Genomic DNA, 24,591 nt, shown 5'->3' with positions numbered 1-24,591 from the left:
ATAATTTCTACCTTAGAACTAACTACACTTGAGATAACCACATGTGTCACTATAGGAGGCCGTCGACGGAAATAATCAACTCCTCGATTTCAGGAGTTCATCTCCTAGCTACTTCCAGTGGGATCAATTCCTTATATAGAACCAACAACTTGGTGTGTGCGGACGTTACCATTAAGGTCTTGATAATTAGAAGCTGCAATCATCCATAAAGACATCACCAATCTTTAAAATGACAATTCATAGACACATCATAGCAGCCGTAGATTACCCCTATCAATTGATGAGACGAGATTACCTAGGTAGTACGGTGCACTTAGGGTTGATGTTGAATTTTCACACTGTTTGTGTATGATTAACCAGCTATGTACAAACCCAATTTAGAAGTATGCCTGGATACAGAACTTCATAACTCATAAAATAATCATGAATAACATGAGCTGCATACTATGCGCAGCATGGTATCTTGTGAAACAAACAGACACCAAGACCAAATGACTCGCGACGCTATCGCAGCATTCAACAATATCATAACTTGACCAGCCTCTCCAAATGATGCCTAGTGACCATCTCTAAATGTGTAGCATTATTAAGGATATCACTGCTACTTTCGTGTGACAAGCGATTATTCGTATAGTTGGCGATGATCGATGTAAGATTGGTCGTGTTCGCCGTTCCGCCATGCAAGAAGCCCGAGAGGGAGTTGATTAACAATCCCAGCACCGGTGTCTGTGCGGTTAGGGGAAGTTTGCCCATTTCTTCGGTGTAGTATCTGATGGTGCTCCCGTTGTATGAAATATTGGTAACCTGGGTGGTCAGCGATAGATAGCCGTTTTTGATATATTGTCCTTGCTGGGCGATGAGGGAGCCAAGGTTGGCGAGAATCGTTTTCAAATCTGCGGTGCCCCGGATCTGTACTGAATTATTTCCCGGTTTCAAGTAGAGGTTTTCGATCATTCCTTTGCCAATTGTGAGACTACCGGCCTTGATATCGACAGTTGTATTGCCCTTTATGTGCAATTATTGTTAGTGTCTGATGATTTGGCTGCTTGCCATTCATTATGACAGGATCTTTCAACATACAATTTCCAGAGTCAGCACAGACTGGTTCGGTAAGGTTGCGTTTGCAATGAGATTTGTGCCATCGCTTTCGGCTGGTAGAACCAAGCTAGCAGAGTCGATGCTGAATCCTTTGAACTGATTTAGTGCTAAAAGCGCCGGAATACACTATATTAGCACTTCTCATAGAAAACACAAAAAGTACAAATCAAGAATAACGAACCATTGGAAGGTATTGTCTTATCCAAATCCAGAGTAAATTTCTTGATCTTTCCGAGCCGCGTACCGACTTTGCCTTTCAGACCTAAGCCACCTTTATCAAGGAAAATGGTATTGTGCACGAATTGCTGCCATGATGTATAATTCTCAAAGACAGTATACTGGCCGTGTTCTCCAATACTGGTGTTTTTATGGATTTTTGTTGCGGGTAGATTCAGGAGTGCCATGGGATAATCGGATCCCACTTGAGGAACATATAGTTGCAGATGCTCGGCATCTGTGTGCACGGTGAATGGTCCCGGAACATAAATATGTGAGTCGATAGATAGTATCACGGAATTGTTGGTCGGCTGTAGAATCGAGGCGGAATCGATCACAATTTTACCGCTGCTGAGTAGATCTTGCGCAATTGCAGGAATGATCAATAAGAAACTAGATCATGCTCGTTAGAGACAAGTTGATAGTAATCTACTTATGGACTTACAGGCAGGGAAGCAAGATCGCCAGAAGAATAATGAGTGCGATTAGATGGCAGACCCAGTAACGTCTGAAATGCAACTTCACCTTCTGCCAGAAAGTGAGAGGAGGCGGAGGTGTGGCATTTTCGTCTGACTCTGTAGCTGCATCTGTTCTTCCAGTCAGCGGCTGCATTTTAATTGCTTATTCCTTTCTTGCACAACGACACTTCTGCTTTGGTTGGACGTCCTTCCATCTTTCCCGCAGAGACAATCAAGCGCGCCCGAAAAACCAGACAACAAGTTGTTATCACATACCCTTTTCAGAGGGCAACAGCCCCCTGTTTCTGCCAATAGTAAATTGAGAAAGCTTGTCAAGGAAGGTTGGCGAGCTTTTCATTTGAGCCGCAGCAGTTCCATTAGCAGCCCCTGCACCTGTAGCAACAGGAGGCTCTTCACCTGGCTTTTCGATATCTGACATGGCGGGTTTACTGTTTTGCGATGGTTTCACGACACTCAAATCATGAAACGAGACGAGACGATCCAACGGCCCGTCTGGGCGTGGCTTAGTGTACTTGTTGGCCTGCTCACACTATGAAGCTCGTCATAGAGCAAGTGTAGACCCCAAAGTAGTAAAAAAGGACAATGGACGCGCGACGAGATGAAGCAAAGATAAAACAAATGACGGGCGACGTAACCGTGCAGAAGAGAAATAAGGGAGCAATTAAAGCAACTAAAACAGTACGGGGCTAGTCACAATCCCATGGGCTGGTAGATCAATAGCTTCATATCTAGCTCAATTTGTCCAAGGAATTGCTATGCTACCCCACGAAGGAAGTCGGTCGATGCTAATCTCACAAGCTCCAGACGAATTGCTCCGTGATTCGACCAACTGTCGGCTGCGGAAAGGTAATTACAACTACTAGATATGGCCTCAATCGCAGTATGAGGTACGATGATCGTGATCAAAACTGTGAATAGGAGCGAGGTTGTGTGCAAAAAGTGGGCCCCTAGCGATTGTTGTACGGGGTAGGGGTGATTGTAGAGAGTTAGGCCTCGGTGTAGTTGGCATTTTCTGTATGGAACTCTCTGGCTGGGGCAATGAAAGTACTGAATTTGAATTTTTCACATGCGCGATAATGGGCAGTACACAAGCCCAGCAACGCCGCAAGTTAAGATAAACTTCGGAATAAAGAAACAAGATCAGACGGCAGTCCGATCGCCGCACTGAAGCAAGAGGTCTTTTCCTTCGTGTATTGCGCTTCGGACACTGCTACAACATGCGAGGATGATCCCGACTTTTCTTAGGCATGTTAACAGGGAAAGGGATTGAGCAGGACCCATGTGCATTGTGTTGGGTCTCCCGATACCAAGAGAATTTGAGCATCTCGGTCATCTCCTAAAGTTGGGTTCTCTCTTAGGTCAAGCCACTCGCGGTTTGACTGGGGTAGGATATCTAGCGCCGGAGCGAACTGAAAGACGCAAAGATCAACCAAATTTTTGTACATGCACAGTATGGATCGGCAACGAAAGGAGCTTGAGCCGGGGGGGGAACTGGGGTACGCATCCCTTGACTCTAAGAAAATTTCTGCGCTCAGGCTAAGTCATTAGGGGCAACAGGCTAATGTGGGGGAACAGTATCCACTCACTGTCCCTAGTAAAGCCTAAGACTTTGTTAATGCTGGCGCTGGATGCCACTGTCGAATGTGATTCAGGCGCAGACACCGTATGTGTATTCGCCATGGTCCATCTGATGTGGTGCAGTATGAGCAGAATAAGCATTTCTATCGAGCAAAAAGTATGCTTATTTGCGTGATAAGGCAGTTCATGGTTGCTGACTCGTTCGACCTCCTCGAGTTAGCGTTGGGCTAGCGCCGCCTAGTCTTCGACTGGGGTCAAAATGAACCTCGGGAGCAGGGGACGAAGTGTAGTACCTGACGTCAATAGACACGAGATCTTGTGATAGCCAGATGGTGTCGTGAGACCTGTTGGCTGTTTAGATGAGAGAAGTTGTCGAGAGGATGACAGGAAGAAGATCAGCCTCCCCGCTCCTTCTCCAGCTTCCCCATACACCACCTGCTCAATTGACGGATCACGGGATTTGCTTATCTCTCATCTTTTTCTCTCACTACTCTGAAGCCTTCGAATGTTCTCTGGTATCAAGAGGCCATGATTGTTATCCAGCATGCCGTTCGGAATATGACTCTGCCCGACTACTCGGCGCAGTCCAAGTATAATTGCATCAAAGATGTCTTTTTCTAGCAGCACGACGCTCCCTGTGCGGCGCACTAGCTCCAGGTTTACGGAAAGCTATGAGTTTTACAGCAGTGATTTTGTCCGTTTGACTGGATCGCTAGATTCCCACTCCGAAACGGAGATACTCCAGTCTCTAGACAAACTCCAGCAGGCCCCCAAAATTCTTCAGGAGGGAATATTGTTGACCGGAGGGGCTGTGGCGATTCTCTTACAAGCCGCGGCGCATGGCATGGCTAGGACTGCTTCCAAAACGGGCACTGATGGACAGGTCAAGACATTGGCCGAACAACTGTATCAAAGCATACATCTGACGGCCGTCTATCTCTACGGATTAACTTTTGGAACGCACCAGCAACGAAAACAGATTCTAAACCGAATCTATGCTTTTCAAGCGCAGCAACAACAGCAGCAGCGACGAATCAGCCATGCTGCACGAAATGGAATCAGTCATCTGAGTCCCTATCCACAGGATCCTAGACTGCGGCTATGGATTGCTGCGACGCTATATGCGACAGGCACAGAAGTTTATCAACGTATCGTTCATGAACTCAGCTTTAAAGAGGCTGAACTCGCATTTAATGAGTTTTCAGTTCTGTTCAACTTGATTCTCAACCTTCCGAAGGGATTATGGCCAACCAATCGTGCCGCATTTTGGGCTTACTGGGATGAATATGTTGAGAAGTTGGATGTTGATACACGTGCACGGCCTGTTGTACGTGACCTGGAAAGAATTCACAATGTACCTAGCTGGGTCAGACTGAGTATGCCATTTATGAAGAACATCACGCCGGAGATGCTACCGCCCCATGTTCGAGAGCAGTACGGTTTTCAGTCATCACCCATGAGTCGTTTCATGTACAGGGCCTCTATGGGTATAAGCAGGGCTATCTATGCGGTTCTGCCACGGGTTATTCGCTCTATACCAAAGAGACGAGTGATGAAAGAGGTGAAGGATATGCTTCGGGAGCCGCAGAGCGTCGCACAACCATGAACATACGTGGGATCTACACGGCCTTTTTTTGCTTTTTCATCAAACGAATGAAGCATTGATGGCGTTTTGATTCAGTGTCCTGGATAGGAGTCTAACATATTTGGGGATACTTGCATAGATATGTGTTTTGTTCACAATGTATCAAAATTCAACATTCAAGTTCCGGCTACCTACCTAGGTAGTCAGGCAATATGGATTCCCAACCATTCATCTATTTCATTTATTAACGTATTTTGCCTACCTAGATAAATATGGCATAGCTGTGGGTCTAGGTAACAGGGCATATAGACACATCCATGCTCGTATGAGCATTTCGTGGCCCATACATAAAATATCTCAAGCAGAAACATCCATTAACTCATAATCATGCAATTGCAACCAAATCGTATTCGTTAGTAAGATCTCCATCCCTCTTCTCTGCCAATTGTCCTCGCTAACCCAATAGTGCTGAGAGGAGACCTCCAAGAACCTTTGACAAGTCATCCACGAGCTAAAAGGCATCATATTAGTACTTCCCAAATGCCGTGCTTTTCAAAGAATCCAACTCACCGGTGTCACATCATTAATCAAGGTAGTCGTCTGATTAACAAACTCCGCAGACAACAACGTATGCGCATTATCCACAATATCCCCCAACTTATTTACCGTATCAGCAGTAACAAGCTTACTCACGGCAAGAACCAAGTCCGGCGAAAGCAGAGCGCTGACTTCGGTCAACAAGGTCTTGGTGTCGTTAGCAGTTGTGCCGCTAAGCAATGTAGCAGCTCCTGTCAAAGTGGTTTCGATGTTCCCGATGCTGTCGGGGCTCAAGAGCGTTTTTGCGCCAGTGATTAGATTCTCGATGTCGCTGAGGGCGGAGGGGGAGATTGTCAGGCCTGTTGAAGTGCCTGTTGACTGGGCTAGGGTGACTGTTGAGGTGAGGAGGGGGAGGAAGATGAAGAACCTGAGCATCCGGAGCAGAAACATTTTGCTTGTTTGTTATCTTGCTCTTATTATGTGATATAGTGGTGGGTGAGGTGAATAGAAAGACAGATTTACACAGACTCAAAATTTGTTTAAGAAATTTTGGAAGTATATGGAGTGACTAGCCAAATAATAACAACTAAAAAGATATTATTGACGAGACCCTCTTCCTATTAGATACCCTCGTCAATATCCACATCGAATAAGCATGCTCAAGTTTAGTCCGAGCCGAAAGACTAGGCCTACAGCTAGCCCATCCGCATGCAAAAGTAGACATGATCTGTACATCCGAGGAGCATTCCAGCCTAGTCCGAAGCCATATCCGTCATCGTACACTTACCACTTACTTGGATAGTGCCCAAAGAGACATGGAAAGACACCTGTTTTGTTTACACGGACAGACCGGCGGGGCGGGGCTGAGGCCATACTCAAGTTGACGTTCGAGATTCGTAGTATTTCCTATTTTGAAGCTAAAGAAGTGAAAGTAAACAATTTCCCCGCACTAACAACGCCATTGAATTTTTCTTCGAGTGTGGGGATCGATTGCAGAAAGTGGCCAGTCTGGGTATACAGTAGAAACTTAGACCTTGACGATGGCATGTGAGCCGCGGTTACATCGCCCAGAGACCTTGAACATGATGTTGGTGGTTTCTCCGATCATCATGACCATTCTTCTAAGCAAACTTTGAAGGATTTATCATTAGTGGAGAGTAAGTTTTGAGACATTTGATCGTAGATTGAATTTGACATTTGCCCTAACTTGACAATCTCATCTTGATCTTGCGTCGATCTCAATGTTGTAAACGTACATTTGATCAACGCTGTCAAAATGGCACTTCCCCGATGATTCACACTAAGCGAACGACTAATAAAGACTGGCTATCTTCTGATCGTCAACAGATCTCAGTGTGCAAACCCGCATAATCGCTGTACTCATGGCCTCAATTGTCCTAGCAAACCTTTGACAGTCAATCATTACGATTCCATGACCGAGAGCAAAGTTGACAAGGCCAAGAAAAAACCAACACCTAGTCAGCCCGAAGACAGACATGGCTAAACCTGCAACTAAACCAGGTCAAAGAACATTGCTGGATTGCTACTTCGGTAGAAACTAGATTTTAGCTGGATAATTAGGGCGCCACCGGGTTACCCCTCGCGATCGGCGGACTTGACCTCAATTTTTGAGCCTCGGGGAATTGTTAGTAGATGTTATGTTACTATCCTTGTAGACTTGAATACCAACATTCTCTTAGTAGATTCCTTGAAACCACAGCATGTGATTGCAAATTGTCCATGATCTTGAAGAAATTAGGGCTTTGTGCGTACCCTTACCCGAATAGGAAACACTTGCCGTATTTGAATGTATCAATTTTACGACGGAGAAATGCCAGAATAAAGATCACAAAGATATTTTTTCGATTATTGAAGCTATCATGTCTTTGTAAATAGAAGCGTGTAAGTATTGACATTATAATCCTGATCGTATACTCCATAGCATCGTAATACGCATAGAACAATCCGTAATAGACATAATCCTATCATAGAGCCATCGCCAACCCAGCAACACCCAAAACACCCAACAAATTAGCCCCCATCGCAACTTCAGTCGGCACAACAACTCTATGCATTGCCATCGCCGTACTAGTCGACGTAGCCACCACGGGCGCAGATGTATTCGCCGACAAAGCGCCAGCATTTATCTGCGAATTGACCACAGAGATATAACTCTTAATCGAAGCCGGTAGACTCTGATACCAGGCCGGAGTACTCCCGTTTCGAAATTCGGATGCTAGTGAACTTCGTGAACTTGAGTCGATCAGATCCCCGAGTACGGATAAGGGAATGGCTGTCATTATGGCTGGGATGAAGCCGGCGGGTGGTTCGGCGATGTTGCTGAGATTTGCGGTTTGGGCTGGTACGGGTGTTACTCCTGCGGCGGGTGTTGCACTGCTTACGGCGGAGGCGAGAGAGCCTCTGTTTTGATATTTTTTAGCAATTCTTTAGACAGGTAGGGCGGGGAGGAGTGAGCTTACAGAATTGCTGAGATTGTTGCATAACTGGAATCGGATGTGATTGTAGGCGAAGCACTATCACGTTTCTCGATTGCAGCAGATGCGAAAACTGCGGATAAGAGGAAATAAAATGAAAAGACTGTTGGACGCATGTTGCTGAATGTTAGAGGGAATAGAAATAGCTGGGAAAGTCCAGCTTATTTCCTTATTTTGTATGTGATTATAGCACACATCCGTGTAGCCTCTTTAGAGGTGTAATAAATAAGATTGAAAATGAAGGCTTTAGAGTAGAAAATAGATTACAAGACGTAAAGACTGAAATCCTAGTACGATATCCAGACTCACCACGAATTAATTAATTGTCTTAGTAAAGGCTTAAACCAAGCTACTAGCGTATGCCTACAGGGCCCGGAATGATTTGTTCAAGCGCCCTCTTTAGCGTTCAAATCGTCAGTGGCTCCCAGCATGCACCCTAATAGCTGATGTACCTCGGCCAGGAAAAGAATCCAAACCTTGACCACTTCAAGGATTGGGTATATTGCCCTCTTCTTATTGGCTTAGTGCATGCCAAACGGGGTTTGTGTCGTTCATGGCTTGTACATACATCACGTAGACATGTTAACCCTCATGCCCTCTATGGATTCTTACCTTGGTCACGGGTGTGATTCATGGCATATTTTTGCGGAGATTTTTCACTGCAAAAACCGTATAGAAAGTAAGGGAGGCAATCCATATGTCTGAATATGTTCAAATACTACCCCTGGTAGGCCTACATGAATGTATTATTGGGGAGCATCCAATTCGTCCCGCCCAAAAAAGCTCTAGCTTTAATCCGGTCAACTTCCTGCTCCGAGCTCATCAAGGCTTCCCCATAATTGATTATTCGTCCTCAAGACGCAAATTGATTGCTCGTTCATAGCAACCGAGTCCTGTCTCATTACTGAATTGCTTATGAATGATGTATCGTCATCCATGGGTAGAGAATCCCTGAGTGGACTCCGGGGAACGGTCTATCTGGAACTTTTGACTTGAAGCAGAGAATCGGTGTTGACATTAGCATACTTAATACCTAGGTTTGGCATAATCTATCCATCAATTCCTATGTCAACTGATGTCTGCACGTTTAGAATGTGCCAAGTATCCTAGTTATTCTCAATCATTATCGATCTAAATGAGGAGGAAGCCAACGTTGAATTTCACCCTTGGATGTATCTGAATGTTGAATTACTTCTTTTAAGGCGAGTATCAGCACATATAATCAAGTTCACCATCTCTTTATATCAAACCAATACCCCTTATCAATAGACAAATGCATCGCCGCCTCGGTTCGTACACTTGACTTGCCGTTATTACTATTGGCTGAATATGAAGAAGAACAAGGACTCAAAATAGAACATCTCTGTCGCCTACTACTCTTCTTCGTGTCCTCAGGTCCAATTAAACCGATCCCAACAGGGGCAGATTCTGATGACGACTGCTTACCGATAAACTCCTGAGATCTATTGTGCATGCAGGGAAGACGAAATTGGGGATCAAAGTTGATCAGGATAATGGCTTGCTTTTGGGGCTCGTCTGTATCGACAGAATAGATTAGTGAGCGTTCATCGGCAATTGCGTGGATGTTGGTTGCTTTTCGGGTTGGGCAGAGGAGTCTGATGAGTTCTTCGTCTGCGTTGTCGGGGGGCCATAGGCGGACGTGGTCTGCGATGACGTCTTCTTTTTCATTAGTTGTAGATGAAATTTGGGCTGTAGAGTCATCGAGTTTGCTGCGTTTGTATACATGCTGATGGTCGTGGTCTTCACCAGACGATGTGTATTTCCGTTTGCGAGAATTGATCCGTAGACGTAACCGATCTGTAGCAGCTCCAACTCGATTATTTGGTTCCGGATCATTGACCAAATCGACAAATGCACAGGCTGAGAGATTGTATGTGCGATATTTCGTTTTTGCCAAAATAAATTCTTTTCTTGTAGAGCAATTGCATGTGTACTCTGAATGTACATGTTTCCCTATTCTTTTATGTCGAGCTAGATCCTCTGCCGAGGGCCCGTTCAAAGGCAAAGGAGTCGGTAGTGTGATATTACTGGGTGCAATGCCACTTTCGAAGGGTGAATCAGTCATTGAAGACGGGGGCTGTGGTGTTATACGCGGTGTAGTGTGTTCAGCTTCTCCCTGAATTTCCCCGGTGGCAGCCAATTCAGGAAACGGGGGTAAAGGTTCGGCATAATACGTTCGTACGTGATCTGAGCGACCTTCTCGCCATTCGCGACGACATTCGAGAATCATAGGCCGACCAGTTTTTTCATCCATGCGTAAAGACATCTCAGTCCATGTATCGTTGATGGGACCTTCGAGATGATCTCGTCGCCAGATTCTGTTCATTCGCGCCCTGCGCAGATTGCGTGCTGGCGGGATGCAGACCCATTCATAAAACGATCTCCAATTCAATGCCTCCTCCTCCGAGTCAATTATATTAGACACGGCATAAAGATGATTGTCGAAGATCTCAAAACAGACGTTATGCCCTATTTCGGTGCCCGCCAGTTTATCTAGAATGGTAGGCGGCACATCCCGGGTCGAAGTGTTCCTGGTGAGATCAACCCACTGAATGACCCAGAGTAGCTCGCCAGAAGCATTGACAAATGAATGCACACCATAATAGAGATGTGTGCCATTATGGCGGACAAAAAGTCGTCGCGTACATTCCAGCTGCGTCATGAATTTAAGTCTTCTCGAACACCCAGGGGTAACATCTAGCAGAATTAACCATGCATGTCTATCGGCCTCGAATTCCACCAGAAATGCCAGCACTCCTGATGAGTAGTGTAAGAATGAGATTTGTACTGAACGGTTTGCAACTTGGTGTTGACGATACGCCGGTATAATCCGACGTAGCATATTATGGACATCCACGACTTGTTCTGTACTATCTGCTCGATGAACATTCAAGACGCGAATTTCATTGTCAATGACATACGACAACACGCCGTCCCGATAGATGAATGTAGCCGCGTATGCCAGCACTGCAACCGAATACGGTTCAGCCATCGCTACCGCCTGCTGCATATCGTGTATGCGTCCGATGGCCTGACGGAAAGATATATTTCCGGCAATAGCCCACTGGGCCTCCTTGGAATAGCGAGCATATTTCTAGAAGTCATGTTCAATTTTCTGCACATGAGGAGCTCTTATTTTTTGGGAATAAAACGTACCTTGATGGTGCGCTTGGCAAGCTGATCATTCTGCAGAAGATTGTACAGACTTCTATTGACGCGACTGAGATTGTTAAAGTCTGACAAGTCAAGATCTTCAACAACCTGGTAGAAAATATCGTAAGGCAGAGAATGCAGTTTTGGTTCTCTGGTGCATACTCTCATGACCGCGGGAGATTTTTATGAGCATCCGCATATGAATTGCGATGTAACTTTTCCTTTTTTCTTCCCCTGCTGCCGAGAGGAGCGGTCTGATATTTGGCATACGCACCGAAACACACCGCACTTTGGAGCCGTACTACCTGACACTCATTGAACTTTGCTCCGTTGAATAGAAATGACAAGTGAGAGCGTCTCCGTTTATATAAATGGTCCAAAATGAACCAGGCAGGGAGGCAAGTCTGAGTAACCACAAGCTGCACAGACCCTTTATGTGACGGTGTCGCGGAGTTGGAATCCAGACGCTGTGCAACAGAAAGGCCAGGATAAAAATTAATAGTGATAAAGATCACTAATACGGAAGATCTTCTCAAGTTTGAGGCTATTTTCGTCAATTACGGTGGCTAAGGGAACCCTAATTAAGTAGCTGATGGTGCGGCTCAAGTGAGAGGCTCAAGTGAAACAGGTATGTATTCGATGTGGATCTTCGAACTTGATCTTGCTCTCCGCCGAGTCCGAGGGTCCGCTATAGTTACTTAGAGTAAGTTTCGTTAGTTAAGCGATTGTGGGTGCAGTATCGTGGGATTCCCAAACCTTCAACAGTGGGCACGCCATCTGCAGGGCTGAATGAAAACAGTACAATACAGAGAGGATCACATAGTGGCTTGCGAAGCAGTGGGCCGTAGTGCGTTCCTGTTTCAGGGACTCGCGAGATCTTGAAGGAGACTGGTTCGTTGGTTGAGAGAGAGAGATAAAGAAGAATGAGGCTCAATTCCTACCAAGATGGGGTGTAATATACTGACTCAGCCTCATTTGGTTACGAATGACCCTATGTACTAGCGTATTACGTGGTACAGATGCGGCTCTTAATTTTTTCTCCCATACTTTTTTACTCCTCTTTCTGGAGTCATATTTTATATTTTCTCCTTCCAATTATTTTTTTTTTTTAACGACATTTGTATTCCTGTCTAGATTGAGATGTCCGAATCTCGTATTCCGGACAAGGCTTAGTCTGCGTCTCTGGGCTTGCTTCTTTAGGTCATTGATGCATAAATCAACTGCCATGTGTTCTGACCAAGCTGCAAGCTATATACAATGGTAGTCATTAACTAGGTATTGGCGTTTATTCTGCACACATCAGCGTATAAATCCGACTGTATGTTCCCCGCATTCATGCACTGAAACCGGTGATTTGAACACTGAACAATATGAAATGGAATCTATGACTTCTGGTACATTGACTATCCCGGTTGTATTAGAAACAGCTCCGAGACATTGGATTCGTCTCACGCCTTCATTTTACTCTTATGTCCGCGGCTGCAACACAGACATCCGCTCCTGTGGGTAATGCAAAGCAGACCCTACTACTATCCTCAGCATCCTTCTCAATTCTTCAAAAGAAGCAAGCTTTGGAATTTCGTGCGGCCAGAGTTAGAACTGCGTGCAACTTGACCATGACGCAGCAAGTATTCCGAGTGATGCGAAACCGGTAACTGAACACAAGGCACAGTCCATGTCCATGCTTTTGCCCATTTTTGATACAGTATTCCGTGCGTCCCAATCGGATTACCTCCTGACCATCAGAAGCTGCAGCATTTATGGAATATGGAATTAACAGGCGAGGCGGTAATTAGATGCATGTAAAGAGCTCTATAGATTATTGCGAGGATGGCTGCTGCCTGAAATCGGAGGCATTTGCCTCCGCCTCGCCACGAATGCCATTGCCCAACACCTGATAACTTACGTAGTGTTATTGTATGACAGCATGACTGTAAGGATTCCAGAACAATTCTATATCAATTGTGTATTCAAGCCATCCCAGTCAATCTACCAGTCGAGCCGGAGAGCCGGAGAAACGGTGCAGTATCGCCGGCACGCCGACTTCATATTGAACCCTAACCCTAAGGGTTATCGGCTGGAATTGGCCCTTTCTCCCGATGCACCGGAAGTGAAGATTTAGGAATTCCGACCTTATTAATGTAACAGAGTCTCGTATTTCCAATCATTGGAAATCAGATAAACGTAGCTTATTAATTACTGATTACTTCCAATAAAACCCAGTTGGCCTAACCACACAACGGACGGCGTTGACGAGATTTCCTCCGGTGCTGATTGGGTATACCCCCGCCATCTTTCTTTGGGTTTCTCTCTGTCACAGAGATAGTATCAGCTAAGGTTTAAAAAGAATAAAAAATGAGATATGGTTACATGGCTGACGATAGAAAGTAAAGACCGACTCGCCGTGATTGTCAGGTACAGCTATTAATAGACTTCAATTGATACTATAATATAAATATGCCTCGAAATCCCATCCAAGGAACAGTAAAACAACAACCGAAGAACCTTCTTAGCAACTAACAAACAATCAAACAATCAATCAATCAATCAATCAATAATCATCATGACCGGATCCGACACCTTCTTCGACGCACTCAGTGCGCGCCGCAGCATCTACGCCATCTCTGCTACCTCTCCAATCCCCGACTCGCGCATCACCGAGATCGTTGAAAAGACCATCAAAAACACCCCCAGCACATACAACGTCCAATCTGCGCGCGCAGTCGTCTTGCTCAAGGACGAGCACAGGAAACTATGGGATTATGCCGAGCAATTCGTCAAGGCCAACCTGCCGGACGCTGTTTATCAGATGCTTGCACCTAGAATTGCTCTGCACAAAGGTGGATATGGCTCGGTAAGAACCAACCCCCAGTTGTCTACCGATAGAGAAGTGGCGATAAGCTAACATTGCACTAATTAGGTCCTCTTCTTCGAAGACGAAGCCGATTTGACTGCCATTGCGGCCCAACACGCAAACGTGGCTCCTTTTATCAATGAGTGGTCCGACACTTCATCTGGCATGCATCAGCTCGCTGGTAAGCATTTCTCTTTGACCCTCTCTGGTTAGGAAATCCCTCCTAATTATTTCAAACAGTCTGGACAGCTCTCACAGCAGAAGGCCTCGGCGCCAGTCTGCAGCATTACAACTTCTTGCCTGTCTTCAGCGACAAAGTCCGTGAGGAGTGGAACCTTCCCAAGGACTGGAAACTCAAGGCACAGTTGGTCTTTGGTACGCCGACTGGAGGCCCGATGGAGAAGACGAGCAAGCCTCTTGAGGATCGTGTCAAGGTGTTTGGTCAATAGATATAGACAGATTATATCAAGTTTTAAGACATAGATTGGATTTTTTTTTTGCGTACTGAGTCTTCTTTAGGTAATCACGCCTGTATAACTAACTTAGGCGTCGACCAGCCTAAGTAACAGGGGTCCACCGCTAACCATGGTTGCTGGTTACAGGAACCGTAAGCCTTAAGCTCTGGTTCCTTTCCTTTAAGGTTAAAGCACACGCGAAACATTAGAGACTTGGAGTGCATGTATGTCTCATTTCACGACCTATAGAATAAACACATACTCTCCTGACTCGGTAAGGAGTCATGCCAAGTGCAAAGAAGTGAATGCAAGAAGTGAAGCGGCAAGCTGAGAAGACCGTCGGGCCGCGTCACCTGACAGGTTGGCATCCATTGGCGATCTTGGCTTGCGGCTGAAAGAAACACACACTACGTATTCTATCCATCTATCCTTGCCACTCTACATACCAATCGACTGGATTAAAGTGCTTAACGAGTCATCTTCCACGCGGCGAATTTACATAGCACTTTGTTCCGAGTCAATTAACTAAGAAACTGCGCACGATCTATCCAGCAGTATCCGGCCCGATCGAGACGGAGTTAGACCGACCATTGAGCTGTATCTTAGAAGTTTTTATATTCCAATTTGTTGGTCAGTAAGTGGATCAGCGTGACTCGTCATTCAGATTACTGACATATCCTAGACATTCAGTAAGAGCCTCAAATAGTTTGAGATATCGTCCACTACACGAGTGATTCGCGACGAGTAATCTGCCAAAGGCAGTCAGTCTCTGATACTGCTGACTGTTTTCTTGGTCAGCTGGTTTAGATCACTGACTTGGCTCCTTTCAGCTGTTGACTGTGTGGCAAGCTTCTTACCGGGCTGTCCGAACTCCAGACTCATGACTTCTTTTATCCGTCTTCCTATCGGTTGAAGTTACGCCCAATGTATCCCAATGGCTACCATACGCCTCCTCCATATCCTCCTCCTACTTGGGGAGGAGGATATCCGCCTCCGCATGGCCAATATGCACCGCCTCCTGGACCACCTCCAATGCTAGGGGGATATCCCGGTAGACCAGCAACATATCCGTAAGTGTCCACGTAATAGATTAGATGCTCTTGCAAAAATTAAGCAATGCAAATAGTCCTCCACCGGGTAGACCGCACAGTCTTCCTCCCCAACATACTCGAGTGCATACTTTGCCTCCTACTTCTGCTCCGGTATTACCACCGCGGCCTAGTCCACGACCCAGTCAGCGGCCTAGTTCAATATCCAATCCGATACTACCATACCGTAAGTACACGTATCTTCGCAAACCCATCAGAATTCTAATCGAATGATAGAAAATTACCCTCCGCCATACACGTCATTACCACCCACACCTCCTCAAACACCACAATCATTTGGCCACGGTGCTCCCTCAAGCTACCAATTCCAATACTCAAACTGTTCCGGGAAACGCAAAGCACTACTAATTGGCATCAACTACTTCGGCCAAGCCAACCAGTTAAAAGGATGCATCAACGATGTCACTCAAATGTCGATTTTCCTCAACAAGGTTTATGGCTATCGACGAGAGGATATGGTGATTTTGACGGATGATCAGAGTAATCCGTTGAGTCAACCGACGAAAGCGAATATTATTCGGGCGATGTATTGGTTGGTCAAGGATGCTATGCCGAATGATTCGTTGTTTATTCATTTTTCGGGTATTTTCTTCGAGCTTGATTCTTTGTTCAATTGGCTAATGTTTGTAGGACATGGTGGTCGGACGCCTGATCTCGATGGCGATGAAGATGATGGTATGCATTTCTTTCCCAATACGGGAGTTTGGCTAAGTATTGTACAGGATTCGACGATGTGATTTATCCGGTCGATTACAAATCCGCAGGTCACATCGTGGATGATGAGATGCATGATATTATGTGGGTATACAAAGAACTAGACTCGAGGAATCTAACTAATGAATGGATACCAGGGTCAAACCACTCCGACCCGGCGTTCGACTCACAGCCATATTCGACTCGTGCCATTCCGGAACTGCACTCGATCTCCCATTCATCTACTCCACACAGGTACGTTCGACACGTCATCTTCCCTCGCAAGTACCAATTCTAATGCGTTGGTGAAGGGAGTGTTAAAAGAACCAAATCTAGCCAAAGAAGCAGCCCTAGACCTCTTCAGCGCATTCACTGCTTACGGAAAAGGCGATTTAGGAGGCGTCGCCCAAACGGCTATTGGATTCTTCAAGAAAGCAACAATCGGCGACTCGGCACGTGAAAGAAGGATGATGACCAAGACCTCGCCTGCGGATGTAGTCATGTTTTCAGGATCGAAAGATACGCAGACTTCGTAAGTCATTACGAATACTTCTGAAAGTAAAGATGGCTGATGTTCCGACCTAGCGCCGACACATTCCAAGGCGGACAGGCCCGAGGAGCCCTAAGTTGGGCATTCATAGAAACATTGAGACAGTACCCGAAACAGAGTTATTTGCAATTACTCAACAATATCAGAGCAAAGTTGGAGCGTGATTATTCTCAAAAGCCGCAGTTGAGTTGTAGTCATCCTTTGGGTATGTTCCCTGCCTTGCCATATTCGTATGTATATACTGATGCATGACAGATGTACATTTGCTGTTTGTTATGTGAGCCGACCTGCTCGCAAGAAGTAGTAAGGTCAAGTCTAAACTTTTGGGATGTCATCATAAATCATCATGTCGGGAGCGTTATGGTTATAAACTTCCATCAGCCCATCGGATTTCGTATCCATATACAGTGCGACGAAGTGTTTCGTCCTATAGAAGTCAGAACATGTCTCCATGGATAGAAGAATATCATTCATAGCAAGGGAATATAGAAACATACCCCAGGATCATCCTCAAACAAAGCCTTATCCATAATTTTCTCAAAGACTGGGGTTACCACAAACCCATTCTGCTCAGCCAAGGGGAAAAACTTCTCCGTCTTGGGAAGTAACCATGGCTGATACGGCGTAAATATAACCAACGCCACAGCATCCCTCGACCTTTTCAAAGTCTCCTGCATAGTCTTGATAAGATTCGGATGCTCCCGATGACTATACACCACATCCGCCATAATCAACGTATCAAACGCTTTCTTCGCTGTATCAACCGGTAAGAAAGACATAATCTCCTCCGTATCCGCACCCCATTTATATCCCGCAACATGCAATTTACTCCCCGGGGGTATCATGGACGACGCAGCCTCGGCGTTTCGTCGCATATTATCCACGAGATCAGGATCGGAATAGTCTGTCATTACCACTGTGCGCGCACCTTTAATTGCAGCAATGATGCTGGGTACACCTGCCGCAGCACCGATTTCAAGTACATCTTTATTTGCGACGAGCCGGGGGGCGTTTTCTTCGAGGTATTCGGCGCTTACTCGTCCAGCGTTCCAGAGCATGTTACCCTCCACGCAAGATACATATCAGTCGATGTTTAGAGGAGAAAGAAGGAGGTAGTCGCATACGTAGAGAGGATGGCTGCCGACTAGGCGCACTCGGATAATTTGCCCGGAGAGCATCTGGTGCTCTGAGAAGGTGGGCTGTTTGTCTTCGGGATAGAAGCCCTCTGGGTCTTGGAAGAGGGTGTCTGCACCGATTTCGTCGTCATCGTGGTTGTACATATTGATATCTATCAGAGCAGTTGGAGAATTGAATATTTGAAAAGTCGCTAGAAAATATTCTGATTGATTGGATCAGAGTGAGCCCACTTGATACGATCACGTGCTAAGCATCGTATGCTAAATCTGTATCAGCCAATAGGAACTCTCCTTTCGTGCCGACCGAAGGCCGTCAGAAGTCCGGCTCGTATTTTTACGCTGCCAATACATCCTCACTTGCTATGATAATTCACGTGCTGCGGGGATATTACAATCCCAATACAAGTAACAATACAGACAAAGAGGGGGGTCAGGTTTTGTGCTTATCATCGACATGATCTTGCAATCCAGCATCACCAGTTCGTGTTTCTCTTCTTCTTCTTCTTTTACTTTCTTGCTCTTGGATAGCAACATATATCAAGCATATTAGGTATTAGAGAAATACCGAAGGACTTTGAAAGATCCGACGACGATCATTGCGGGGTGCATATCATCCACCCACGTCTATGTACTGAGAAGAGCATCGGGCCTTCTGTCCGGACGAGAACGATATACTTGTTCATTGCGAGTACCAACACATACGTCGCATTCGCCGTTAACTATCGATTCAGGTCTATTACCCTATTACCCTGCTGAATTCACCGATCAATCAGTCCTTCTACCAAACCAATCGTCATACGCGCCACATTGGAAGTATTGGAACCAGCAATCAAGACTCTGATATCATACTGAAGACCGATATCTACATACTGAGTTGGTCGTCAAATTCAACATTACCATGAACAATAGCCGGTATAATCTACGCTCTTCGGCGCAACAGCCCGTTGCGCCTTCATTTTATCCGTCTTCGACGACTGGAGGTATCGCGACAGGCGCAGGAATAGGGACTAACACCACAACAACGACCACAACAACAGGACTCTCGTCCTCGTCGCTACTATCAACACAACCCTCATTTCAAGCCCAACAACAACAACCGAGTCAATATATCGAACAACAAAAACAACCCTTCATGACCGAAACAACACAACCCCAACTTCCTACGGCCGACATGATACCGACGCATTATCAGCAAGGTCAAGGACAGGGACAGATAAACCTAGGAGGTCCAGCGGCGACAGCGCCGTTTCTGCAGGATTTCACACTCGTCGCAGAGGCTGTTAAGAGGGTACAAATGGATGCTGTCATGACGGAGATGGAGAGTATTACTCTTTGAAGCGTGTCTTTCTTCATGCTTGTTATTCGATCAGGCTTGGATCAGCAATGGCGTTGTTACTATCACTGGGAAGTGATGCATGAAAGCATATTGCCGAGTTGTTTACTTTGTTGGAGATGAAGGTGCATGAATTATGATGGCGTTTTGGCTATTTTCTTCTCTATCCGGTTATAAATCTTTACATGTCGATTTCTTCTCCTGTCTTATACTCAGTTTTGTGTATACATATTTCCTTATTTTCTTTGGCAGGACACGATAATATTAAAGTCTCTTGATTAATCTGTTGGACTTTTGTTCATAACCCTAAAAATCAAACCTCCACCCAATTTTTATAACACAATATCCAGACTCCGACAAATGGTAGATCTACAACGCTGTAGAGCGGACAGAAAAGAAACGATGTAACAACAGACAAGAAGAAAATAGACCAATATTAAAACAAGAATATTACAGTCTTGCAACTGCCAACAATGACCCTACCCCAAGTACGATCTTGTCTCTATGCAGCTGAAAAATCCAACAGGGTTGGTCAGGTCTGGTTCTGATGCAAATCAGTGATGAATATCTTCGTAAACAGTTTTGTGGCTCTGTTTTGAGGATTATGACTCTCCGCTTTTCGCAATTTTCGTGCCTGTGGCTGATCTGTTGGTCTGTACGGGCGATATTCTGAGGTTGGGGGGTTGCTGGTTGAGACCCTTTGGTCGTAGTGGCTTGTATAAGGTCTATTGACTTGCGAGGAGGAATTGTAGTCGCTGTTGCTTGAAGAATTCGTCGTCGGAGTAGAAGGTGCCTGCGTATGTGGCGAGACAAAACTATCCGGCGAAAAAGGTATCTGTCTCGACGACGATGGCGAAGATGGCGAAGATGGTCTATTCAATGTATATGCAGTAGGAGTATTCACTTGATCATTTGTGACTGCTCGAATAGTGCTCAGATTATCGCTACTTTGTATACCGGATCGATGGTACATCATTGGCAAGATCTTGGGTTTTGAAAAGTTGAAGATTGTGTTTCGTCGGGATGTTTGTCTTGATATGGGTGTGGGTTCATTGGGATTTATAGGGGTCGTTTTGCGGCGGAGGGTGTTGTGGTCTAGCGGTGAAGGCGATGCTGGTTTCTGATTGCCGTCAAGTGTGGTAGGGGATTGAGTAAATGTTGGTGTGGGTATAGAGGATGCCGTCGAGGCCTCGCTGGCAGTAGTAACTGCTGACCTCATGGTGGAAGTAGTTGCTGACGATCCAGACGACGATATCGAGCCTATTGCAGGTCTGGACACACCTGTTGAAGGCAGCCCATTCGGGTTCGATGTCCTTCCCAAAAACATTGACAGCCTCCTTGTAGACGACGTGGAAGGCCTGCGCTGTTCCTCAACTCGATCATTCAAACTGACTGTCGACGACAACGGCGACGGTGGATGAAGATGCCTCGACGACGGCCGAGCCTGTGCGGCCGACGGATTGCTATTCCGTTGTCTCAGCACAGCAGGAGCCTTTTTTTTGGGGATATGATCCGACGGTTTCTCAAGACCGTATATGGCAACGGGCGTCGACAAGGGGTCGTCTTTGATCAGAGGAGTAGCATAGTACCGAGGCAGTTGATTAGTCAAAGGGACAGGCAATCGTATCGTCCTCTCAGTTTCAGTCAATGTGAGTGTTTCCTCCAATGGATTGGTCAATGTGCTCGTCGACGGCGATTCGCAAATCATATTATTCTCCTCTTCTTCCACCTCTGTTGCTGTCATTTCATGCTCCCTAGCAAACCGCTGCTGATCCGACGTATAAATTCGATGTGGATGCATCGGAATCGGCGCTGGTCGTGGAGTGAAGCTCTCCTCCGCCTGAGTATCCCTCAAACTATCCCAACGCGGCGGATGAGACATGCCGTTCGTATCTAGTTGCTGATTCTGTCCTCGTTTCTCGCAACCATCACCGTCAAGATTCAATCCCAACCCTAACCCTGGTTCTGGATCCGACTCTGATGATGAAGAATCCGGAGTCAAAAGTCCCTGAGCCGGCAACTCAGCGGCAACTATTCCATGAGAGATATCAAGTCCATAATAAAGACAGCCATCCGTCTCCACCAAAGAAGATCCATCTAGCGAGGCTTGGAATGGGAATCGGAGTGTGGCGGACATGGTCTCGGACTCGTCAGTCATACCTAATACGACAGACAGTGGGTCAAAATATTGGTAGATTTCAAAATGTCTTTCCTTTTTGTCATGCAGGAAAAAAAAAAAAAGAGGAGCCAGGAGCCAGTTATCCACTGGATGATGCAATCATAGTTAGTTGCGTGTTCTACAGGTCAGTTGGGATGAGTGAGAGATGCTCCAATGCTCCATAGAGGATGAGTCTGAAACTGTTGGAGTGAGAGTAGGCTTCAGAAAGATTGACTGAAGTATAAAGGAGAGTATGTATATAAGGAGTTGAAACATCTAAGAAACACATATTATTGTAAGAAGTTGTTTAATCTTACCATAGTTTCGTAGTTAGTCTACATCTATTTCTAGAACAATTCAAGGAGCTGTGGAGAATGCTAATTGACTGGAAGATCATTGCTTTTGCCAGGAACTCTCTCGCCAGGAGGCTGAATCTTTCTCCTTGTGGTCCAATTGAGAATACTTTGTTTACATGTCATACCTTAGGTACTTGTACTACCACAATACACATTGGCATAGCGAGTCATACAGAGTAGAGATGAAGAGAAGAAAAAAGAAGAAACGTGCCAAAAATAGAGCCAACTATTCGAGTGCGGCTTAGCCTATGGAGATCGTATTTTGATGGAGTCAAAATACGAATATGGATAGTTCCAGGACCGGTCTTTGGGATTCGAAACAAGCCATCAGACCTCGTCAGAACGCCAAGAAGTGCAAATTTTCTGTGCAACCGGAGCTAGTTGGCATTGAAACAGCCTACCATCTGCATCTGGTGATCTGATTTCAAAGTAAGTTGTACGTGTCACAGACAGTGACAGACGAGGCAACGCAGCTCAGCCGGGGTATCCGGATGGCTCAGAAGCATTCGTCAACGGACGCGGCAGTGACGAAAAAAGACTCCTGAGTACGTAAGTCGACTGTGGCTTCATCGGGATATTCGGGAGATCTGGTGGAGTTTGCCAAGTGGATTATGAGAGGGCTCAGATGGCTAACTATTCGTGTCGTATGCTCAAATCCACCTCGCTATATTAGTTAGTGTTAGTATTAGTATTGTTATTGCTATTGTTCAAGTTTATTGTCGTCTAACGTCCATCACGGGTAAGTAGCACACGTTCAATTTGTATGGTTTTACGTACAAATCAAATAATCAAATACCTTTATATCTCAACACTTTTATATATAAATGATATCTACATATACTAGAAACTAGATATATCTTATAAAATAGCCTAAATCATCTATGCAAAATTACCGCGCCCTATAGCGGCAATATTACATGGGTTAGTTCGAGACTCCAGAGTCGACTCATTCATAGGTATCGAGCGACATGATAGGGCCGTCGTACTATTGTCACAAGTCGCCTTTCTAGCGGACTACTTTTGGCGGAACTATGAACCGGAAGTAATATGGTATACCATACGTAGGTACTAAGGCATCCATGGATGCAGCAGGCAGAAGCCGAGTTGAACGTGTGTTAGCCTTTGGTAAACTAGTGATAGATTCTCTGGCGCAGCAATAGGGCACGCAAGCTCGGTCCTGGACAGTTCACTGACCTGAATTATATGGAGTTCAATATTTGACTGTATGCGTATATGTCTTAAGAGACTAGCGGGGCAGACAATGCGGGGAGAAAAAAAAAAGTTATCTCCGCCTAATCTCTACCTTGAACAACATCAATCCAATGCGCCAGCTCTCAAAACGTTGACACACCATGCCGGTCAGTTCGAATAATAATATCGGTCATATTTACCGCAAACTAACGCTCCCCAGTTAATCATCCTAACCGGATACCCCAGCTCGGGCCTCTCCTACCGCGCCAAACAACTCGCCCACCTCCTCGAACAAACCCAAACCCAACTCTTTGACGCGCTCGACAACGAGACCACCGACGGACAAGCAAAACCGAAACAGAAACGTTTCACGTTCCATATTGTCCCTTCCCATGACCCAGGACATCCGCGAACTGTATACGATAATGCGCGCACAGAAAAGGAAGCTCGCGCGGTAGCGTACGCGCGAGTCAAGCGCGCGTTGGCCAAGGATGCGTTTGTGATTTTGGATGGGATGAATTATATTAAGGGGTATCGGTATCAGTTATGGTGTGAGGCAAAGGCCGTGGGGACGACGTGTTGCGTGGTGAGTATCCCCTCTACCTAGATGATCAGGAACGTAGTTGACATGCAACGCAGGTCCACGTTGGAACACCAATCGACAAATGCGTCGCAATCAATAATTCTCGCTTAAACCGACAACAGCGACAAGTAAACCTGCCCGATGCAAGCTCAAATACAGACGACCTCGCCGAACCAGATACCGAAGACCCCTACCCTTCAGACCTACACCAAAACTTGATATTCCGATACGAAGAACCCAGCACCCACAGTCGCTGGGACAAACCATTATTCACCGTCCCCTGGACAGATGCCAGACCACCGATTGAAGAAATCTGGACAGCGACCACGGGCATCGAAATCGAAAAGAACATTCCCCCCGACAGCACACCAATAAACCCTCTAGCTTCCCTACTCCATACCGATCCCAACACCCCTTCACCACCGTCTACAGCTCAACAAGATACAGCAAGTATAGCATACACAATCCGCACAACAGCCACCACAAACGCCAACGGTTCCAACCGTCTAGGCCGTCCCCGAATCAAACCGCACCAAGCAACCGTCCTCCCCACCCAAACCGATTCCAGCGCTCTATACACCTACGAAAAGAAAACCTCCGCCATCATAACCGCTATACGAAATTATACCTCTTCCAACCCTTCTGTTGAAGCCGCGCTCGCCCGATCCGCCCAGATAGGCGGCGTGAAAAGAGCGGATGAAGAAGGTATCTCGATCACGGTACCAGACTCGTCGATTGCAGTGTTTATACCTGCTCATATCGTTCGGAGTGCGCCCACAGATGATCTGGCTGGTGCCGGGGGATTGTTGACCTTGCCGCGATTGCAGAGGTTGAGAAGACAATGGATTAGTCAGAATAGGACTTATATCGGTATGACGCATAATCAGGTCAAGGGTGCGTTGGGGAGTGATCAGGTTGGAGATGCGTTTGTGAGGTTTTTGAATTTTGAGTTTGCCGGGGATACGACTGAATAGTTTCCAATACAGAGTACTTACAAAAACACCAAAAACG

General features: G+C 45.9%; 11 protein-coding genes across 12 annotated transcripts, besides 1 other annotated feature; 5 read left to right on the top strand and 6 right to left on the bottom strand.

Moving 5' to 3' along the window:
- Positions 1 to 456: 456 nt before the first annotated feature.
- TSTA_029590 (uncharacterized protein) lies at positions 457 to 2,388 on the bottom strand. The gene is made up of 5 exons (XM_002480073.1): positions 2,049 to 2,388; positions 1,760 to 1,901; positions 1,280 to 1,707; positions 1,081 to 1,205; positions 457 to 1,005 (listed from the first exon to the last, which is right to left on the bottom strand). The coding sequence occupies exons 1-5, from the start codon at positions 2,209 to 2,211 to the stop codon at positions 526 to 528; spliced, it is 1,338 nt and encodes a 445-aa protein (XP_002480118.1). The 5' UTR covers positions 2,212 to 2,388; the 3' UTR covers positions 457 to 525.
- A 1,511-nt stretch (positions 2,389 to 3,899) lies between these two features.
- Positions 3,900 to 4,977, top strand: TSTA_029580 (uncharacterized protein; the record flags this gene model as incomplete). Its single annotated transcript, XM_002480072.1, has 2 exons — positions 3,900 to 3,961; positions 4,056 to 4,977. The coding sequence occupies 2 exons, from the start codon at positions 3,900 to 3,902 to the stop codon at positions 4,975 to 4,977; spliced, it is 984 nt and encodes a 327-aa protein (XP_002480117.1).
- A 200-nt stretch (positions 4,978 to 5,177) lies between these two features.
- Positions 5,178 to 5,990, bottom strand: TSTA_029570 (uncharacterized protein). Its single transcript, XM_002480071.1, has 2 exons — positions 5,527 to 5,990; positions 5,178 to 5,467 (listed from the first exon to the last, which is right to left on the bottom strand). Exons 1-2 carry the CDS (start codon positions 5,941 to 5,943, stop codon positions 5,411 to 5,413), a joined length of 474 nt encoding a protein of 157 aa, XP_002480116.1. The 5' UTR covers positions 5,944 to 5,990; the 3' UTR covers positions 5,178 to 5,410.
- Positions 5,991 to 7,478: 1,488 nt separating this feature from the next.
- Positions 7,479 to 8,191, bottom strand: TSTA_029560 (uncharacterized protein; the record flags this gene model as incomplete). The annotated part of the gene is made up of 2 exons (XM_002480070.1): positions 7,974 to 8,191; positions 7,479 to 7,914 (listed from the first exon to the last, which is right to left on the bottom strand). The coding sequence occupies exons 1-2, from the start codon at positions 8,102 to 8,104 to the stop codon at positions 7,479 to 7,481; spliced, it is 567 nt and encodes a 188-aa protein (XP_002480115.1). The 5' UTR covers positions 8,105 to 8,191.
- Positions 8,192 to 9,183: 992 nt separating this feature from the next.
- TSTA_029550 (F-box domain protein) lies at positions 9,184 to 11,330 on the bottom strand (the record flags this gene model as incomplete). Its single annotated transcript, XM_002480069.1, has 2 exons — positions 9,184 to 11,103; positions 11,166 to 11,330. 2 exons carry the CDS (start codon positions 11,328 to 11,330, stop codon positions 9,217 to 9,219), a joined length of 2,052 nt encoding a protein of 683 aa, XP_002480114.1. The 3' UTR covers positions 9,184 to 9,216.
- A 2,316-nt stretch (positions 11,331 to 13,646) lies between these two features.
- Positions 13,647 to 14,465, top strand: TSTA_029540 (uncharacterized protein; the record flags this gene model as incomplete). Its single annotated transcript, XM_002480068.1, has 3 exons — positions 13,647 to 14,016; positions 14,083 to 14,197; positions 14,257 to 14,465. The coding sequence occupies exons 1-3, from the start codon at positions 13,726 to 13,728 to the stop codon at positions 14,463 to 14,465; spliced, it is 615 nt and encodes a 204-aa protein (XP_002480113.1). The 5' UTR covers positions 13,647 to 13,725.
- Positions 13,683 to 13,723: a microsatellite.
- A 681-nt stretch (positions 14,466 to 15,146) lies between the features above and the next one.
- TSTA_029530 (metacaspase CasB) lies at positions 15,147 to 17,885 on the top strand. 2 transcript variants are annotated; one of them, XM_002480066.1, is made up of 8 exons: positions 15,147 to 15,541; positions 15,598 to 15,746; positions 15,797 to 16,162; positions 16,211 to 16,255; positions 16,303 to 16,378; positions 16,432 to 16,528; positions 16,585 to 16,805; positions 16,859 to 17,885. In XM_002480066.1, the coding sequence occupies exons 1-8, from the start codon at positions 15,396 to 15,398 to the stop codon at positions 17,073 to 17,075; spliced, it is 1,317 nt and encodes a 438-aa protein (XP_002480111.1). In that variant the 5' UTR covers positions 15,147 to 15,395; the 3' UTR covers positions 17,076 to 17,885. The 2 variants fall into 2 exon arrangements, with proteins under 2 accessions (XP_002480111.1, XP_002480112.1); XM_002480067.1 differs by having other exon boundaries at positions 16,585 to 17,885.
- TSTA_029520 (nicotinamide N-methyltransferase Nnt1, putative) lies at positions 16,355 to 18,103 on the bottom strand (the record flags this gene model as incomplete). Its single annotated transcript, XM_002480065.1, has 3 exons — positions 16,355 to 17,250; positions 17,321 to 17,887; positions 17,948 to 18,103. The coding sequence occupies 3 exons, from the start codon at positions 18,101 to 18,103 to the stop codon at positions 17,188 to 17,190; spliced, it is 786 nt and encodes a 261-aa protein (XP_002480110.1). The 3' UTR covers positions 16,355 to 17,187.
- Positions 18,104 to 18,857: 754 nt separating this feature from the next.
- Positions 18,858 to 19,295, top strand: TSTA_029510 (uncharacterized protein; the record flags this gene model as incomplete). Its single annotated transcript, XM_002480064.1, has 2 exons — positions 18,858 to 18,939; positions 18,997 to 19,295. 2 exons carry the CDS (start codon positions 18,858 to 18,860, stop codon positions 19,293 to 19,295), a joined length of 381 nt encoding a protein of 126 aa, XP_002480109.1.
- An 812-nt stretch (positions 19,296 to 20,107) lies between these two features.
- On the bottom strand, positions 20,108 to 21,429 carry TSTA_029500 (uncharacterized protein; the record flags this gene model as incomplete). The annotated part of the gene is made up of 2 exons (XM_002480063.1): positions 20,108 to 20,164; positions 20,197 to 21,429. The coding sequence occupies 2 exons, from the start codon at positions 21,427 to 21,429 to the stop codon at positions 20,108 to 20,110; spliced, it is 1,290 nt and encodes a 429-aa protein (XP_002480108.1).
- A 1,729-nt stretch (positions 21,430 to 23,158) lies between these two features.
- On the top strand, positions 23,159 to 24,554 carry TSTA_029490 (RNA polymerase II Elongator complex associated protein Kti12, putative; the record flags this gene model as incomplete). The annotated part of the gene is made up of 3 exons (XM_002480062.1): positions 23,159 to 23,164; positions 23,218 to 23,583; positions 23,637 to 24,554. 3 exons carry the CDS (start codon positions 23,159 to 23,161, stop codon positions 24,552 to 24,554), a joined length of 1,290 nt encoding a protein of 429 aa, XP_002480107.1.
- Positions 24,555 to 24,591: the final 37 nt, after the last annotated feature.

Source organism: Talaromyces stipitatus, genomic scaffold, assembly GCF_000003125.1.
Source record: "Talaromyces stipitatus ATCC 10500 scf_1105507295541 genomic scaffold, whole genome shotgun sequence".
Classification (NCBI taxonomy): domain Eukaryota; kingdom Fungi; phylum Ascomycota; class Eurotiomycetes; order Eurotiales; family Trichocomaceae; genus Talaromyces; species Talaromyces stipitatus.
Note: the sequence above shows the minus strand (reverse complement) of the source record. Positions and strands in the feature narration are given on the sequence as shown.

Excerpts from the sequence above, each read along its gene's own strand:
- TSTA_029570 (XM_002480071.1), bottom strand. The coding sequence starts at position 5,943 with ATGTTTCTGCTCCGGATGCTCAGGTTCTTCATCTTCCTCCCCCTCCTC. Across the intron at positions 5,468-5,526 it reads TGATTAATGATGTGACACCG|CTCGTGGATGACTTGTCAAA; the intron begins GTGAGTTGGATT and ends GATGCCTTTTAG.
- TSTA_029590 (XM_002480073.1), bottom strand. The coding sequence starts at position 2,211 with ATGTCAGATATCGAAAAGCCAGGTGAAGAGCCTCCTGTTGCTACAGGT. Across the intron at positions 1,206-1,279 it reads TAAGACAATACCTTCCAATG|CACTAAATCAGTTCAAAGGA; the intron begins GTTCGTTATTCT and ends CGGCGCTTTTAG. Across the intron at positions 1,006-1,080 it reads CTGTGCTGACTCTGGAAATT|GGCAATACAACTGTCGATAT; the intron begins GTATGTTGAAAG and ends TTGCACATAAAG.
- TSTA_029530 (XM_002480066.1), top strand. The coding sequence starts at position 15,396 with ATGTATCCCAATGGCTACCATACGCCTCCTCCATATCCTCCTCCTACT. Across the intron at positions 16,163-16,210 it reads GTTGTTTATTCATTTTTCGG|GACATGGTGGTCGGACGCCT; the intron begins GTATTTTCTTCG and ends TAATGTTTGTAG. Across the intron at positions 16,379-16,431 it reads GATGAGATGCATGATATTAT|GGTCAAACCACTCCGACCCG; the intron begins GTGGGTATACAA and ends AATGGATACCAG.